At 36.9% G+C, this 14,464-nt stretch overlaps 1 protein-coding gene across 5 annotated transcripts in view; it reads right to left on the reverse strand.

The window, feature by feature from the left end:
* EVI5 (ecotropic viral integration site 5) overlaps positions 1-14,464 on the reverse strand; it is a 116,326-nt gene that overhangs the window by 50,949 nt on the left and 50,913 nt on the right. For 4 of the 5 annotated variants that reach the window (XM_087730358.1, XM_087730355.1, XM_087730351.1 and 1 more), the window contains 10 exons: positions 12,398-12,622; positions 11,289-11,363; positions 10,510-10,635; positions 9,556-9,699; positions 8,435-8,524; positions 8,230-8,327; positions 6,730-6,790; positions 4,647-4,700; positions 2,203-2,235; positions 1,492-1,638 (listed from right to left, as the gene is read on the reverse strand). In XM_087730358.1, the coding sequence (XP_087586484.1) occupies positions 1,492-1,638; positions 2,203-2,235; positions 4,647-4,700; positions 6,730-6,790; positions 8,230-8,327; positions 8,435-8,524; positions 9,556-9,699; positions 10,510-10,635; positions 11,289-11,363; positions 12,398-12,622 (1,053 nt within the window). The remainder of the gene's footprint in view (positions 1-1,491; positions 1,639-2,202; positions 2,236-4,646; positions 4,701-6,729; positions 6,791-8,229; positions 8,328-8,434; positions 8,525-9,555; positions 9,700-10,509; positions 10,636-11,288; positions 11,364-12,397; positions 12,623-14,464) is intronic. The other variant, XM_009468257.2, reaches the window with a different exon arrangement.

A 14,464-nucleotide genomic window follows, 5' to 3' on the forward strand; every position in this document is an offset into this window, starting at 1 on the left:
GCATAATTAAAAGCATTAGCTTTCAAAGTCATATTACCCATCAATTAACTAATAGATAAATACAGCATTTTAGTCTCTTTTAACAACTTTTAACTGAGTACAGGTAAGTAACACGGGTGCCTCCAAAGGCACATTCCAATGTAATCAGACAATAAACAGCTGGCTACCCAAGTCTATAAACATTACTTATTTTATTTCACTTGAAAGATTACAACATATCTAGAATTTTGGAAGGCATCACTAACACATCCCCATCTTCCTGATCATAATTTCTTCATGTTTTTTCCCCTGAAGAAATTGCTGACGTTAAATAAAAAGCAGCATTACACATTACAGAGTAACAGCTCATTAATAACTCCTTGCAACTATTCTAAAAGATATACCTTTTTTTACACTGAAATGCATTAAACAGACATAATAAACTATTTCTATAACGTTGCATTTAAGTCATGATTTCTTTTCAGTCCAACAGTAAATCTCATCTCTACCTTCCAAGACAAGATACAAGTATTTCCAGAGCTTTGGTGGAAGATGTGTAAAACAAACTGCTATATTGCCTGTAAGGGATCTGGTAAGCAGCTGAAGTATGCTGTCGTTCTAAAAAGTTGTATTTCATGCTCCTGAAATGCCCAGAGCTTCAGGCAAGTACTTGGATACCATCTATTTAAAACAATATGAGCATATTCACATCAACACTGCTAGTGCACAGTTTATTCAGCAAGTGAAGACTGCTGAAACTGCTTCCATCGGTCTCTCAAGAGAAGATACTGAGCGCTTCTCTAAGTTGCTTAGAGAAAGTATCTTCGCTCTCACGGTAACATTATACTACCTAAACCACATAGTACATACACACACAGTACTACATACAGCTGCTAGAGGTTATTTTCCCACTCTATCTGCACGTAAACCCCCACCTTTTAATATAAAGTCCTGTAGCTCCAAACTCGGGGACAACACCCTTCTATTTTCGGAAGCAGCAAACTTAAGCATGCTATGAAAAAAATACAGGTACACAGAAGAAACGTTAACATGGAAGAGTGACTTAAATGAGAAGCTAGGTAAAGGCATTAACAATCACCTCTCAAATTTGAGTATTCAGAGTGACACAATCTGCGATAGCTCGATTCTTAGCATTAGGAGCTACAAAAGGTTTTGTATGTGGTTTTTTGTTAGTATTTCTTTGGTGGTGGTGGGTTTTTGGGTTGGTTTTTTTTTTTTGTCGCTGTTGGGTTTTTGGCTTGGTGAGTTTTGTTGTGTTTGTTTGTTGTTTTTGTTTCTTTAAATTAATAACTTACATCTATCCAGGGTCATGAATCTCATCTATCAGTAAGAACAGACCAAAATATCACTTAGTTCAATTTATGTAATTTTAAGAATGCAAATCACAATGAACAAGCATTTACGAGGACAGCACAGAGACCATGTCATGATGAGGAAGAATAAACACAAGTGAGTGAAACAGATGAGATGATGTGCTGCCAGGCTCCTTACCCATTGCTGCTGCTGTTGGAGCTCCCTGATGGTATTCTCAGCTTGCTCCAGTTTAGTAATGGCCTCATCACTCTGCTGTTTGATGGTGGCCAGCTCCCGTTTTATGAGGTAGTTTTCCTCAGCCTCCTGGGCCCTTGTCACTTGTCCCTTAGGACATAATTTATTTTTTTTAAGCAATTGAGGACAAATCCAAGAAAGGCTGCCTTTGTGATGCTTAGCTGCTTATTTCATCAGATTGGTTTTGCAAACAGCATAGAGTACAATTGGTAGAAATTTTAGGACAAGGTAGTACTAAACAGCTGCTTTAGTACTTTATTACAAAGTTCAGCATCCGTTTAGCAAGCACAATTGCGTACTTGCATTCAATTAAATTCTTCTCATGCAATATTACTCAGTTGTACATGCACAGATTTAAGTTCGCAATATTCAATTTCAGTGTTAAGACAGTGTCATAGAATCCATTTGTCATAGAAATTTGTACCAAAAAATTACGTTAGGTTAGGAAAAATATTATAACGTGCAGGTATTGGGTTTATATATATTTTAGTAAACAAAATTAAATAAGTTTCTAGCAAGAGATTAGCTCTATATTTATTCCAAATCAGCAAGGCAGGGATAGAGTACAGCATGCAAATATGCATGCATTAAAGCAGTTTGGGGTTTTTTGAGAGTAGGAAGAGAGTCAAACAGTAAAAGACTAAAAGACTATACCTGTATCAATCTATCTGCCAAGGAAGCACTTTCCTACAAAGGAAAAATTCAGATAGGAATGAGGAAAAGAAAAACCAAAACACAAAGGGGTGATAATAGTGACAAAAAAGACAAGAGCCAAGAGAAAGAAAATGCCCAAATTCTACCTGTTTTCTGTGCAAACTCTTTTTGCAAAATTAACAACTCTTCATATAAATTAAGGCAACTCAGCCTGAAAGTCCCAGGCAGCAGCCTTTTCTGCAATAGATTTAACACAGTCCAGCTCTGACACAAGAAGGTCTCAAAGCCAGATTTCCGTAACACTTAGAATTCACCTACAGGACACTGACTATTTTTACATGAATGGCTTGCTTCCTTAATTAACAAAAGTCACTGATACATTATCTGATTCGATCTAGTAGGTAGATGCAAGACGTGGTCTATGGTCCGTCCACAACATGAAAGGAAGGCATAATTTGAGCACAAAGGAAGCTCCACTAAGCACTGAGGCATTCATGCAGAACTAAAGCTTCCAAAAAGATGAAGCAGGAAAGTTAAACGGTACAAACTGACAGACACAAGTAGAAAATTTCAACTATGACAGCTAATATTTTGTTTTACTGAACTCCTGCAGTACCTCAATTGAGCAGTTCATAGATTCTCTTTCCTCGTCAAAGTTTTGCAAGAAAGAAGTTTTCGTTTATGCACACTGACAAGCACTACATTCCCCGCCCTCCCAAGTTGCACATTTAATTCATTTCTCCCCTTGAAAGCACTCAATTTTTGCAGATTCTACAACAGAACACATCTATTCACAGAGCATCTTTGTCCTTGGAACTTTTATTAAAGTTCAAACTGGTTGATAAGAGCTATTACTTAGAAGTTAAGGTAAGCCATTTGTCATTAAGGTACACTAAGGAAATCACAACTAAATCACATAGGTTAGGATGAGGAAAAAAGATTTTTAAATAAAAGTAAGTTTTCAACAGAAGAACTGAATGTGTTCACACTTTATGAGCTGTTTTTCAGATGCTGTGATGATAATGATCTTCAGAAATCCTTATTAATAGATAATATTTTGAAATGTTCTCGTTCCAGTCAGAATGGGATACTCTGAAAGTGAATTCTGAAATTTTAAGTACAGAATTTGAAAAGCATTAGCGTCTGGCAGTTCATCATGGATTTCCTAATTAAAAAAAAAAATCTGATTTCAAACCTCTGCAAGTTCAGCATAAAACAGGGTTATTTACTATTATAAATTTGCCAAGAGCATTGAAGTGATTCACTATAGCTTCAAACTTCTTAAGAAGAGTCTGCTCTTTTCAGTTAGTTTTATCAGCACTTCAACATTAGAAAAAAAGATGTTTATAAAATTGTATTTTTGGTCACAACTTTCACAATATGTCCTCATTACGTGCATTTTTCCAAACTAAATTCAGAAATCAATTAAATAGAATTTGACATAGATTGACTGTTTTCCCAAGAAACTGTAATGGATTTAACATCTGAAGTGTGACATCTTTCAATTACGTCACTCTAAATTGACTCTTTACCACTTTCTTCCCTGTGAAACATGAACAACTGTTTGCAACTCACAAGAGCGTTCAAATTTCATTTGTTGAAAGATAGTTGCTATTCACAGTTAAGATGGACAAGAATGCTCTCATTCTAGAGCAGAGCAGCTCAGATGCAATCTGTCACAGGAAGCACAATACCAGAATATAGGAGAGGCCATCAGAGAACGATGCCTGCATGTTGGCAATGTACTGACAACAATTATCATGCCTACTTTTAAAGTTACATCCAGTTACAAAGCAGCATAACAAAACTCTGTTCCAGACTGAATCCGTGAGAAATAAGTCTTAAAAGATATTCTCCCCCCACCATGCACCCAAAATTGCTACAAAAATTCAAAGCTATATAAAAGACATTAATGGCAGCAGACTTCCTGTACTGAATGTGAATGCTGCAACAGCACCCCTCTACTGCTGTATTCGCTAGCGATGAAATAATCTGCTTTCATCTCCATCTCTCTCTGGTCATTGGTAGTTTCTGACATTTTGTTCCTATGTAAAACCACCCAGCAACTTCAGATTTTCAAAACTGAGGATTCTCTCACAATAACCTCTTTTCCACCCAAGCAGTCCACTATTTCATGTAGTCTTCTGGACTTTGAACAGACACTTCTAATTCAGAAAGTAAACAGTACAACAAAAGCTGGGCATGTCAAAATGTTTGATTTCATAGTCACTAAGGGCCAGACATAACAACCTTAAACATCTACAAGCACTGACCCTAATTGCTTTGTTATTGCCATGCTATTTGGCTAAGCACTGTTAGTAAACACCATAGATTAGCAGGAAAAACAGTAAGCTATAATTCTGAGATTTCCGTTTCATATCATAAAATTGCCATCAATTAAGTATAAGTTAACACAGATTAAATCTAATCACCAACATACTTACTTTTTCTAATGTTTCAATGCGCTGTTTCAGGAGTCTGTTTTCAGTGCGTAACCTCTGGAAGGTAAACAGTTCAGAACTGTATTTCTCAAGTCATGAATTGGAAATCTGATAAAAGCCAAGCAAGCTAACACTTTTATCTCATCACATCTATGAACGTCCATATAAATACAAAAATAATTAGTGACCTTTTTAACATCTTTTTATACGATATACTAACTCAAAAGATGAGCTTAAACAGCTTGATACAGCAAAGATGAGAAGAAGTCTCATGTTACACGAAAGCATCTGCGTTGCACTAGATGAAAGCAGTATGTCTGCAGGTGAACCACAGGGCTTAACCACACATTAGCCTTGACAGCCTCCTCTTCATAAACAGAGCCAGAGACAGTCTTCATGGTTACGGGACATGAAAGTGCACTCCCTGCACTAGGACAGGCTCCTGAAATGTAGCTACAAGCTTTCCTTCCTTTTCCTCCCAATAATATATGTCAAATTATATAATAATATTTATTTAAACTATAAAGTTATACTGAGAATTATTTACCTCAGATGCCCCAGAAGTGAAAAATAATTGTGCTGAATTGCATATTTTACCAGTCCATTTCCTATACATTTTAGCAGCCCACATTCAGATAGAGATCTGTGCCCCTAAGAACAGAGCCATGGATATCAGTCCAGTAATGCTTTATTCTGCCAGGCTGAGAGGCAGACTCAATGTGCTTGTTATTCCATCTCCCTAAAACAGCAGAGCTTCTTGACAGAAGAGAGTAAGTCATAAATGGTTTATATTAAGGTCCCAAAGCAGGGCCGAGAAACAGACAGCTTTGGGTTGTTGGGTTTGGTTGGTTGGGGCTTTTTTTGTTGTTTTCTTTGTGCGTTTTTGTTGGGTTGGGGGATTTTTTTTATTGGTTTTGTTTGTTTGTTTTTGTTGGGTTGGGTTTTTTTGGGGGGGCGGAGCAGGGAAACATTTGAAATAAGTTAAAATACTAGAATCTGAAGTTACAGTTGTCTTTCAAATAATTTTATTCTGTCCTATTCTGCAGAGAGCTGTCATTTGAGTCCTGCAAATCTTCTGATTTGAGATGACATTACAGCAGGTCCTAACGTTGCTAAACTGCCTCACTGCCTGTTACAACAATAACAAACTGCCTAAAAAAGCCTGGAACACCTTCGTGCTGCTCCCAGGTGCACGTCACTGAATTTTTCTCAAGAACCAATGCCTTAGAAACTGCTGTTGAAAGGCAAAACCACCAGCAGTGGACAGGAAGAAGGAAGGCTGTAACTCACTCCCTCTTACTAAGCTCCGTATACTACACTTGCCCTTCATTTCTCCCACCGCCTCTTCTCATGGAACTGGCTAAAAACGTGACACAAGGAAGCAAATCCAGATCAAACACTACGCTATGAAAAAAACGTGAAAAAGGAAAAAAAAGCAGCTAAAGCCTATTTATGTCACAAAAGCAAAAAGATGCAGTGATTAAGTAATTACAGGAAGTAGGTCAGTTAGTAAAAGGGAAACAAACCGCACTCGCAGGGTGGTTGTTTTGGGTTTTTTGTTTGTTTGTTTGTTTTTGGTTTGTTTTTTTTTTTTCCACATTATGTATCAATTGCAGAAGCTCCAAAAGAAAAAGTGACTGCAGACAGAAGACACTAAATCTTGGGTCCAATGCATAAGAAAAATCAAGATCTCAAAAATCAATGATAAACCACTCAAGTGCATTCTGATAAACTCTATCTTAACACATGTTTTACACACCACCTGTCTGGGACACCTACATCTAAACCAGCGTATTCAGAACCTCTGATAAATGAGACCATCTGTAACGAAGCTTCAGTCAGCAGAAAATAACAAAACCTAAAGTACAGCAGACCTCCATCAAAGATTTTTCTTTAAATGTCCATCAGAAGTCTCAGTAATTTCACTGTAAGTGTCCTTTATGACCAGATATCCCAAATACAAATGCTGAAAGAGAAGAATCTGGGGACCTCAATTACACGTCCTGCTACATATACAGATCAAATACAGAACCCCACATCCAGGAATTAAACTGATCCATAAGTAAATTTGTTGAGGCTCTCTTACTTTAATTTCAACTTGTTCTTCCATTTCTTTTGTCTTTATTGTAGTGTATTCCTTTTCTAACCTAAAAATTAGAAATAGTAAATTATGATTAGAAAAATTGTGGCTAACTTGTTGGTGTCATACCTAACAAACAACAGTAGAACAGAGATACAGATTATTGATATTTCCTCTGTTTAAGTGGCCACTGGAAAAGCACTCCAGTAAACATTTAGACTGGACATTAAAACTAAAAACACAAAGACTTCTGTAGATGCGAACAGACTCTGAACCAGCACTCTGAAGTGCGGGTGCTTGCTTGTATACATTTATAGTGGCAGTGATTTGGAGCTACTCTGTAATAACCACGCAATGTAATTATACAGTAAACAATTCAATAGATTTAGCCAAAAGAAAAAAAAGAGCTTGGAAAGCCTGGAAGACAGAAAGGTACAGAGAGATTTGAGACAAATATCTTAAACATATAAAACAATTTTGGCCCCTCTCCAGCAAACCACAAAATTGTCCCAATTGAAAAAGGTGGCAACAAGAAAAAACAAGCTGAGATAAACAATACCTCTACAGAAGGCAAACAAAGTTTAGACTCAGAATGGCAGGATTTTAAACTACAGACACTTATATTGGCTTTCAGAGAAAATGTTTTTCCTGAAAGCTTTGTTACTACTTCTGTTTTAGAGAATGCTCACTCTACAGCACTGATCACAGGCCGCTGACAGAAGGACTGGCAAATTCAGCCTGAAAGACCCTAGCACAATCTACAGTGCATGAACCGTGAATATACAATATATTACAACCAACTGGAGAATTGCCAGACTTAACCCTGGAAAAGCACAATACGGTTTGATAAGCCAAGCTGCACATCATTTACCAAAGGCAGAAAAGAGAAGATATGCGACTAACCTTAAAAAAAAAAATAGTAGTATTATGCTCAGAATTTCAAACCCCAAATGAAAGTTATTTTACAATTATCAATGATGTTAAAGTTTCATCGCTTTATATTTTAAACAGCACTAATCTCTCTAGCCCTGTGAATACTTTTCCAGTTGCTGAAAAACTGTAAATACTATCGTCTTAAGAATTTAGGCCAGATCATAAAGTTTAACCTCCTTTCCCTGCTTCACCCTCAAAAAACCCAAAACAATCCCCCCCCCCCCCCAAAAAAAACCAAACTCACACACTCCACACCCTGCCCCCTCCACTTTTTCTATTCAGATCCTGTTTACAGAAGTGCTGTAATTCCCCATAACTTGCAGCTTTCTTCAAAAGCTTTTTAGGTTATTTTTATAAATGAGGTATAGCTTTATTTCAAGAAAAATAGCAAATACTGCTTTAGAAGAATTTTCTTGTAGACAGAACTTCAGTTTTAACTGTTTATAGTACAAAATACCAAAAAGTTTAAAGATGGAAAATTCAAAATGAAATACTGAATAACTAGTTTTAAAGATAAACAAACAGTAGCTCTTAGCAACAGTATAATCTATTTTCTCAAAATGTTATACCTACTTTTTCATCTTTTTTGCATTGTATTTGACTTGGTAAGATGCTTGGATTAATTTGTCTGGACCACTGTCAAACTGATGTGGAATGACCTTTTGAAAGTGCTAAAAGCAATCAGAGCACAAGATTACATGTAATTAATAGCTGCAAGGAAATACACACACATTACACATTTCAGACATCTCTTACAATTATTATAACCTTAATTTACCTGTAACATTCCTTCCATGTCAAGTTGCAGTAATTCTGCTTGGTTCATCTGAAGCACTGCTAAACCTACTCGAAATACTATCTCTAAACCCTGAAAACAGAAGTTAAGAAATATCCAACAATTATTCATGGCATTGTCAACAGTACAGAACGATTCTACTATTTACTGATGTTGGAAATCTCACCCAGTTTCTCAAACAAGCAAAAGGGCTACTGAAAAATCTCTCAACAAATTGGTTCTGGGTTTTTTATTTTGCCCCAAAGACAAGTAGTCCGGCTATTTGTCCTGATGCCAGACCTCCCCCCTAGAGAAGCTAGTGCTGAGGTAAAAACTCGAGTGACAGGTGTTCTCTATGTCAGCTTTACCAAAAGTTTTAAATATACCTAGTACAAAAGCCCCCAGGTACTTCTTAAAGTCATTTTAATTTCGGACATGGTACAACACAGTTAAACTATTTAAACAGATCCAAGGGAATGTCTCGCTCATATGTACCGTCTTGGACATTCTTGAGCGTAAGCTGAAAGGATCCACCTTTGATTTACTATTTTCTAAAAGATGATTGCAGAGAAAGAGCATAAACAGACCGTAAGCTTTGATTTGTTAGCAGTTACAACCACGCAAAGCTCTAATCCTAAACATGACTTAAGTGTCTTTGTGATAGTGACACTGAATCATTCCATACATTTCTTTGCCTACTGTTCATCATTTGGACAACAGAAGATCCCAATGCTCCCTCTTCTTGGCCTGCATATCCCCATGGAGCTTTAACTTTGGCATGAAAGCAGCATTACTTTCCACCCCAAGCTTCCTATCATACTCAGAAACCGATGTCCCTGTTGTATGCAAAGCTATGGCGTTGCATCCAGAACTGACAGGTTTGCTAGCCCTTCAACAGGCTTAGAGTACAAAGCTGCATACAGTATCTACGTTCAAAGACTTAGTTGCTCTTCCTTGACAAACTACATGCAGAGACATCTTCCCCTACCAAATAATCTGATAAGCATAAGGACTAAAAAGCAAGAGTATCTGAGATTTGCCCATCATAATGCCATTTATACACTACCTAAATAACTGCTTTTAACAGCTACTCTTGAAATGGAACATCAGTATTGAGTAGTTACCTCAGACATAAAGATATCAAATATTCTTGTTGCGATTGGTAGTGGAAAAGTTGTAAGGAATATAGTTAAAAACCATGATGACGCATACATAGAAGTGTGGAAACTTTGAGACTGAAAGTGCACATAAAGCTCTGGAAGATGCTCCTGGAAAAGAAGAAGGAAAAATATATGTTAAGCTTCTGCTGGTAGTTTTAGTGTGTCCATGTTTTTGACTAATTTTGAATAAAAGAAGAATGTAATTGATATTTAGTACAGACAGCAGCTTCGTAGCAAAGGACTGGAAAAGATACTACTCATCGTTATCAAGAACCATGCAACAGAAGTCCCAGTATTGAATGCCCTACAACACTTCTACCATGCAAAGCACAGATTACAAAAACGCTTCCTGATCCTAATAGGAAGTCACAAGCTTGTAAATCCCTAAGTCATATCTAGAGTGGGCTACAAAAAAGAGCTAAAAAGATCTAGGGTATGGCCAGAGACCTATGTCTTCTTTGGTACCCGCCCCAATCATCTTAGGAACTGGATCACAAAACACAAACCTATTTGCCTCTATCAGCCTGCACAGGAAGAAGTTTTGTGTGTCCCAAATCTGAACAAAATTTTAACTCCACATATGAGGGTATCTTCCAGTTTCCATTTTTTAAAAATAGCTATAAATTGACTATGAAGACATTGACTTTCGGAATCTTCAATCCAAACAGAATTAGACATTCGTATGCTTAAACTGTAGCAATACAAATCCTCTTGCTTCAGTGTTTAAAGCCAGCCGCTGCCTGCCAAAGGTTAAAAAAGTAGACCACACAGCCACACGCATTTACTCCTGAAGTTCTCAAACTAGCTACTGTCAAGGGAACAGCCTGTAGCCAACAGACATGCCTGCTCTTGAACTGTAATTCCCAAGTTCCTTATTAATAGGTACTGAAGAGAAAGTCTGATAGATTTTGTACGTACCTGTATCATGCATTCAAACTGGTACATACAAAGGCCCAGTTCAGCCATGCTTGGTTTAAAGAGTTCTCGTAGTCTGTAATCTTGCATTAATTTAACAAACACACAAAATGCCTCTTCTTCTGGCATCTGTAATTAAAAATTAAAAAGCACAGTAAAAACTCCAGACAACAAGGATGTATCAGACTAAGTGCCTGGGAGGGTTTAAGATTGGGGGTTTTTTTGTGTGTGTGGTGGGGTTTTTTTTGTTTTGCGTTGTTTTTTGTTTTAAGGGATTTATAACCAATTACTGTAATGTACTTTTATATATATTGAATTCTATCAAGTGATTTCTAAACTGAAATGGAGGTCTGCAAATTTCTTCTAATATACCCTACTTTGTCATAAAACAAAAAGCAGTAACAGAAAGGCAGTTTTAAGATTATTAAATTAACTGTTAAGTTCCATTTGAACTCTGAGGAGATTCGGTATAATAGAATCGAAATGAGATGTTCATTAATAGTTGAAAGAACATTCACCAAAACAGCTTGCAAGTCTGCAATCCTACCTTAGCTCTGAGAAATAAATGTATTCTCCCACTCAAAGATAGTATCTTCTTGGCAAACAGAAGCACAGAGAATAAATCTCATTTGATTTGCAGAGTAAACAGCTGCCCTTGACAATTCCATTGTAACAAAACGACTAAGGACAACTATTATAAAAATTCCCAATAAACCACCATGATATATTACGCATTCTAGCGGGGATTTTAAAGGTTCACATATTTTTAATGTCATGTTTACCTGCATAAGCAGTAATCCAACTATAAAGGCGCTTCCTTGACAGTATCCAACCTCACGATCCACCAAAGAATAAGCCTAGGAAATAAAGTTTTAAGACTCTCAACAATTAAAACCTCATTATTAATAAAAAGCAATCGTAGTTCACGCTGTTATTTTACTAATAGCTTACTCTTCCTCTCCCAAATCCAGCGAGGACAGACATTCTATTCAGAAGTTTTAGTCAGATATTCTAGTTGCTACCTGCTGCTGCAAAGGGGTACGAACTCTGCTCTCCGATAGCCTACAAAGCTAAAAAACTAAGGCATACCTGAAAAAAGATACATGCAGTTTTCTACTACAGGAATTTGCCAAAAGGTAACAGAGACAGCTGGCATATAGACTGCACAAGGCTACCACTTTTATAGGAGACAGACCTGACAAAGAAACAACAGTTCTTTTCAGAAGAATTACACGCTGCAGTTTTATTTACAGGTGGAGGAAATGGGGTGCTCTCCGTGCATGTTGCATCTTCATTTTAGAGTTATGGAAGCTACTATGATTTGGAAACCTGTCAACTTTTCTGTTGAAACTATGTCGTATGGAAAAGCATCTTTCAAAATTTAAGCTCTAGTACAATGAAGACGGAATAACACAAAACTTAGTTTTCTGGCAGCATTCTCATTTTGTGCTTGGGCACTGTAACAGCTGCACATTAGCTTGTAGCTGCCATTTGCTGCTACCACTTGCAGGTTCAGAAACACTTGAAAACTGAATGCTAGCTTTGATTTACAATGCTCTTGTCTTGGTCAACATTGTTTACTTTACTTCACGGCACACTTTATCCCATTATACTATCAGCAGTTAGCACGTGACTTTGTTTTAATGCAAACGTAGTAAGTTTTTTAAATCTCTTATAAGTTAAAACCCTTAACTATAGGAATACCATATTTGAAAGCTATCTTGAAACTGCAATGTAATTTGTTAAACCATTCCAGTGTTAAGTAGAATAAGTTTAAAAAACTTGAACACAAGAAACTTATGCAAGTTCACTATATACAAGGCAAATTATTTTCGAAACTTCCGTGCACGTGCTTGCTAATGTATTTTCAAGGGCTGAACTACTGACTTACCTTCATTACATTGAACAAGACCTCCTGTCCAAGGCTGTCTTTTTCTTTAAAAAAATCATGTTCCGGGTATGTTCTAGCAATGTCCCTTCTTATTAATTTCTCACAAGGAGATGTCATTTTCAAAAGCTCTGAATACTGATCCTTAATTGGCATGCTTTGAGCACTGCATAAAAGTTGCCAAACAATTGCTCTGAAATGATGAGGTATCCCTTTTCGAACAAGCTCCTAAAGTATAAAAAAAAAAAAAGAAACACAAATTCATTTATATTTCCTGAAAATATAAACGTAAGCCTAAAGAACAAAACATTTCAACAAATTAAGTTCCTCACAACTTCAGAAAATGCTTACATCATGTCATAAACCAATCATACAGTTTATAATGTGTAAACCTCGATTTTAGTGTGATAGATTGTTAGCTAACAAAAGCAAGGAGACTCTGAATCATTTTTAGTGCCTAAATTAGCTCATGAAAGTATTCCCCTATTCGTAGTAAGCTACTTGAAAAACTGAATATTCAAGTAATTTTAAACAAGAACTCCCATTACCCAGAATTTAATACAGTTATTTTTGTATTTCACAAAAGATGACTGAAGATAACACCCTTAATTATATTTGTAGTGATTGAGATATAAGAAATCACCAATTAAAACTTATTTCCAAGATAGGTAAATGATAAAAAGTGGAACTAAGTGTAGCACAACCACCTGCAACAAAAAAAATTGCACAGTGCTACTATCAGAACTCACTTGACAAACTTGACAAGTTGTGTCTGATTTCTCTGGTGTGCTGGTACTTCCAAGTTCTCTTTTAAGAAAGTATTTAAATGTAGTTTCAGACACTGGACCAAGGAAACATTAAGGTGACATCTACTGAATTAACTAAATTTACTTTATCTTCCCTGAAAAAAAAATCAGCTAGGTATTATACAATTCAAATCTTCCCAGAACAACAGATCCAGGAACCTGATACTTGTCTTTTCAGAAAGCACAAGCAGAAAGTAGTCTTGTTGCTTGATCTGAAAACTGAGGGAAAAAAAGTGTGATTCAGGAAGTTTACAGACTGTCTTAGTGGTACTTTCTGCAACTAGGATCAGTCTGGCCTGATTGTCTTTTCAAGACGGTTCCTTTAATAATTTTTTGTACCTTAAGAAGTGTCATCAAGTATTCTGCCTCCTAAAGGATAGTTTCTTTCGCTAGTATTTATTCCAAAGCCAGAGTATCTCCTATTCTGCAAAGCTTCCTCTTTTTCCTGTTTGTTCCAAATATTTCTCCTACTTCTCCAAACATCAAGATTAATTAATGCAACAGTGATAACTTTTAAAGAGACTCTTGCTTTCGAGTTTTGTTTTTGTTAAGCTTGAACTCTACTGCAGGAATTTTGCATCAATGACCTCAATTTTCTAACATCCCCAAGATCTCCAGCCTTCTTCAGAACCATCCTGGTAACGGCACTCCACCTATTTGTCCTGTCTACGACACAACTACGACACCCTGTGTTATTCCCTAAAAGATTTCCAACTCCAAGACAACCACCCTACCGCATCAGCTTTCCACATCTGTCTCTAGCTATCGTTTGTCAACAAGCTATCGTTTGTAGATCAGGCATCTAAAGCCTCAAGGGCTACTAGTAACGAAGCGTTAGCAAAGTGGTTTCCTGCTTTAAGTTACCATGCACCTGCTTGACAGAATAACAGGGTTAATCCCTCCAACGTTCCTAAAGGAACAGCAGGGAAACACACCTACTAAGCGGCACTAAGATGATGCTACTCTACACAGCGTTATGCACGCTGAAAAGCAGGACTTGAGTCGTCCTTCAGAATCCCTCCATAAACAGAGAGCGAGTTCTGAAGTGGATCGAGAGACATAAGGGTGGAACACATCACCGATGCAGGAAGGTGAATATATGCCCATGTCTAACACTTAAAAAAACAGATACCTAATAACTTAAGACCAGCTTTTACAGCCAAGACAAAAAAGATACCTATGCTGCTAAAGTCATACCTACTGGCACAATCAGGGAATAGGTATGGATGTTCTGGTATTCCATCGTAAATGCAGAATGACACAG

The sequence above is a fragment of the Nipponia nippon genome, unplaced genomic scaffold (genome assembly GCF_047370975.1).
Source record: "Nipponia nippon isolate SJK-2023a ecotype South Korea unplaced genomic scaffold, ASM4737097v1 scaffold_5, whole genome shotgun sequence".
NCBI lineage: Eukaryota > Metazoa > Chordata > Aves > Pelecaniformes > Threskiornithidae > Nipponia > Nipponia nippon.